This window comes from Trichosurus vulpecula, chromosome 4 (assembly GCF_011100635.1).
Source record: "Trichosurus vulpecula isolate mTriVul1 chromosome 4, mTriVul1.pri, whole genome shotgun sequence".
NCBI classification, from domain to species: domain Eukaryota; kingdom Metazoa; phylum Chordata; class Mammalia; order Diprotodontia; family Phalangeridae; genus Trichosurus; species Trichosurus vulpecula.
In genome coordinates this window covers 293,459,888-293,463,673 of record NC_050576.1, presented here as the reverse complement: position 1 = coordinate 293,463,673, position 3,786 = coordinate 293,459,888, and the positions used below count along the sequence as shown (strand labels likewise).

At 43.2% G+C, this 3,786-nt stretch overlaps 1 protein-coding gene across 1 annotated transcript; it reads right to left on the bottom strand.

Annotated features, from left to right (window-relative positions):
• Positions 1-620: 620 nt before the first annotated feature.
• LOC118847831 (gamma-crystallin E-like) lies at positions 621-3,228 on the bottom strand. Its single transcript, XM_036756472.1, has 3 exons — positions 3,220-3,228; positions 2,876-3,118; positions 621-893 (listed from the first exon to the last, which is right to left on the bottom strand). Exons 1-3 carry the CDS (start codon positions 3,226-3,228, stop codon positions 621-623), a joined length of 525 nt encoding a protein of 174 aa, XP_036612367.1.
• Positions 3,229-3,786: the final 558 nt, after the last annotated feature.

The following is a 3,786-nucleotide window of genomic DNA, read 5'->3' as shown; positions in this document are numbered from 1 at the left end:
AGTTCCCCACATCAGTGAAATTGTAGGTCAGGAGCTCTCTCTCTCTCTCTCTCTCTCTCTCTCTCTCTCTCTCTCTCTCTCTCTCTCTCTCGTCTACTTGCTCTGCTATTACCTAGAGGCTTGCTTCTCTTGTCCAATCTCATACTTCCCTGAATGATAGGGAGAGGGGGGAGGGGGAAAGTGCTCCACACAGTGATTAGGATCTGGATTTGAGATGCCTAATCCAGTCCATTCCACACTGCATAAGGGTTACCTAAAATATCCAGTTCTGTATTGTTAGAGACAGTCTGGAATGGGCTAAGTCAATGCTTTCATTCCTTAGAGGATTTAGGCAAGTTTTAAAAAGATAAGCCTCCTAGGAATGACTAAAAAGTTCACATTTTTAAAAATATAGGCCTCTGCAGTAATGCATATGGTTCAGAGGTTCTGAGGGACTGGATGAAAATCAAATAACCTTCCCCATCTCTGCTGACACAGAAAAACATACTCTCAGCCTTGCCTTGTTCCAAATAAGCCTTTAAAATACGACCGAAAGAAAAACAAGAGCTTATAATTGCAGGGAACACACAGGAAGTATTTTATTAGTCTCCAGATTGAGATAGGCAGAGAATAAACATATTTTAGTAGTAGTCCATCACTCTCCTCACAGAGCCCACTCTGGTGTTCATGGCGCCCCAGTCCAGGTATCTCCTGTACTCCCCCGGCCTCAGCAGGTACTGCCTTCCTCGGTAGTTGGGCAGCTCATAGAGGATCCAGCAGCCCTCCAGCACATTGAAGGAGTGCATCTCCTGGAAGTGGAATCGATCTTGAAGAGAAGAGCAATCATCAGTGAGCTCCACCATCTGGCCTCTACAGTCTTCTCTCTCATAGATCCGAAGCCGATGTGAGCGGGTCTGTTGAACCAGAAGATGGAAAATCATGAGAGTGTTGCCTGTTTTAGCAAATAATCCAATAAATAACCAATCCTAGGGATTTTTAAGGGTCCGCTACTTGCATGATGCCATTCTAGATGCTGGGAATACCAACAAAATGGAAAACTGGTATCTATGCTCAAGCAGCACATGTTCCACTGGAGGGATACAATATGTCAACAGTAGATCTTTTGAGCGGTGAGAGAATATTGATGACTGTTTCAGGGAAGGGGAGAGAAGATCAGAAGAAACTTCACATGGGAGGTGACATGAGCTGAGCCTCGAGGGATTCTAAGAGGCAGAGGTGATGAAGGAATGGGAGATGGACAGCCTGGGCAAAAGCATGGAGGTGGAGATGAAACAGCCAGCTCTGGGAAAAGCAAGTAAGCTAATTTGGCAGGAAAACAGAGTTCATGAAGAGGAGAGATGTGAAAGAAGGCTGGAAAACACAGTAAAGGGCTTTAAAATAGAGGGTTGTGTATTTTATTCTAGGGGCAAATGATAGGCATAGAAGGCTCTTGAATAAGGGAGTGACACAGTAAGTCTCGGGCTTTAGGAAGATGATATTGATAGCCAGTTAGAAGATGCGAGAGGAATATAGAAGGAGGGAGAGAGATTGGTAGCCCAGAGTTCATCTATAATGAATAACCACAAGCACCAAATTCTTCTTTTTCTTTCTCAGATTTAAGACAGCCAAATTAAAAGCAAGAGTTATTCAATATGTGTAAATAATCATGATTTTCATATTTTAAAATCTCATATGTCTATAGTTATCCCTCTGTGTGGCCCTGGTCACAACATTTTAACCTCTCTGGGCCTCAGTTTCCTCACTTATAAAATGAAAGTCAGAGTAGATGCTCTCTAAGGCCATTTCTAGCTGTAAATCCTATGATCCCATTGATGAGAGTGGAATCATTAAAACTTACATAGCCTTATGTACTTCAGGGAAGAAGCGTTTCAATCTCTCTTCTTTGATTTTCTATTCTACTAAAGGAAACTGGAAGAGAGCAAGGCTAGCTATTTCCCCATTCCCAGGCCACAAATAACTGAAGGTATCAGAAAGACAGGCTGGTCCATTGAATCTCCTTTCTGCTGCTTTAAGTCCTGCACTATCGCCCCAAAGTGAGCCATCTTGCCACAGTTCCTATTTCATTTCTTGCTCCAGCGCACATCCCTGCAAATCTCTTCTAAAGGCTGGGCAAAAATAGAAGTTCAGCCCTCAGGCTAGTGCTGAGGGAGTGTACCAGAATCAAATGGAGTAAGGAGGGGTCCCTGGGGGACCAGGCAGACTCTGACTCTTTGCTTTTTGAATTTTCCTAGCTATTTCTGCAGCTTTCCACTTCTGAGTATTACTCCCTTCACACTCCCTAGCTCCAACAGTCTTCCGGTGGTCTCACCTCCCTCTTTTCCTGTCAAAGCCTATTCTCAGGAAAAGATCTGCTGATGGATTCATACTAAGGCATATATGACTGATAAAGCCCTCATGTCACTCCTTCAAAGGCGGATGTACATTTTAATAAATGCCTTCCACAAATACATATACCTTCCCAGAAATGAAGTCAAAAGAATGTATCTCCAGTTGTTGATTTTCACATGTCAGTAGGCTGGCAGATAAGGCATTTTGGGCACAGGGAAACCTTCACCACTACAACTGCACCAATAAACAGCTGACTTACTACTCCATGTGTTCCTACTGTAGATGCTGGAGGCCACTGATGTTAACATTACTTATTCTTTATCAGTGGGGCTGTCTGGCCCAGAATACACTGTATATGCCTGTCAGTCAGAAGTTCATTAATTTTAAATAATTTCTCCTTGATGGAGAAGAAGAGAGCATAATCCCAGCTAGGCTCACAATTAGATACCTGTTGGGATTAATACTGGAGTTTTGTTGATAAAGATTACTTGGTTCACTATTGACCCAACTTCTCCATATGGCAAGATGAAGATAAAACTGAACTCACATGAGGGATGATCCTGCAGGACCTGATGGAGTCATTGAAGCCCATCCACTCCTGGTAGTCACGATACTCGCCTCTCCGCAGGTAGTATTGGCAGCCTGAATAATTGGGGAGCTCATAGAGCATCCAGTTGCCACTATCGACCCTCACAGAGTTGCATCGGCTGAAGTAAGCCTGGAGGTTGGGGTGGTCACTGCCACACTCATAGTAACGGCCCTGGAAGTTCCGGTCCTCGTAGAAAGTGATCTGAAATGGAAGAAAGAAGGGTCAAAGGCCCAATCTTATCCCAACCGTATGAAATCTATTTCCCTGAAAGACACTCTAGGAAACGGCCCTGCTTGGCTTACCTTCCCCATGGTTGCTTAGTGGAGGATGGTACTGAGAGTTCAGTGTTATGGGCTACAGCTGCGGCAGCTCCTATATATATAGCAGGTTTGCTGCTGCATTGACAAAAATAACACAAAAGGGGCCCAGTGGGCCTAGGGAGGGGATTGTCACTTTTTTTCTTTATATATCATGATCATGAGGGTTCATTGTATGTTTTACTCTTGTTCTCTCCAGAGCCTTCGAATTGCTGCTCCTGGCTAATGCTGTGGTTGGCTTCTAATGAAATCTTTAAAATAAGTATGATTTGGGGGCACAAACATTGAATACAACCCAGTGAAATGTTGTCACTGAATAGATTTATCTTCCTTAATTTCAAATTCAAATTCGAAAAGACAATGTAGTGAAGTTGGAGTCTGGAAGACCTAGGTTCAGTCAATCAGTATCAATGAACATTTATTTTACATGAATTGTTGCAAAGTAAAGGGAGTAGGGACAGGAAAGCCCTCTACCCAATACAAAAACAGATGGAAACAGCAACAATCACAAAACAATTTAAAATCAATGTTGTGAAGAATGAGCAAGGCTCT

What these genes read in the sequence shown, in the direction of transcription:
- LOC118847831 (XM_036756472.1), bottom strand. An exon ending in CCTGCAGGATCATCCCTCAT is followed by an intron (nt 894 to 2,875) that starts GTGAGTTCAGTT and finishes CTGGTTCAACAG; the next exon opens with ACCCGCTCACATCGGCTTCG.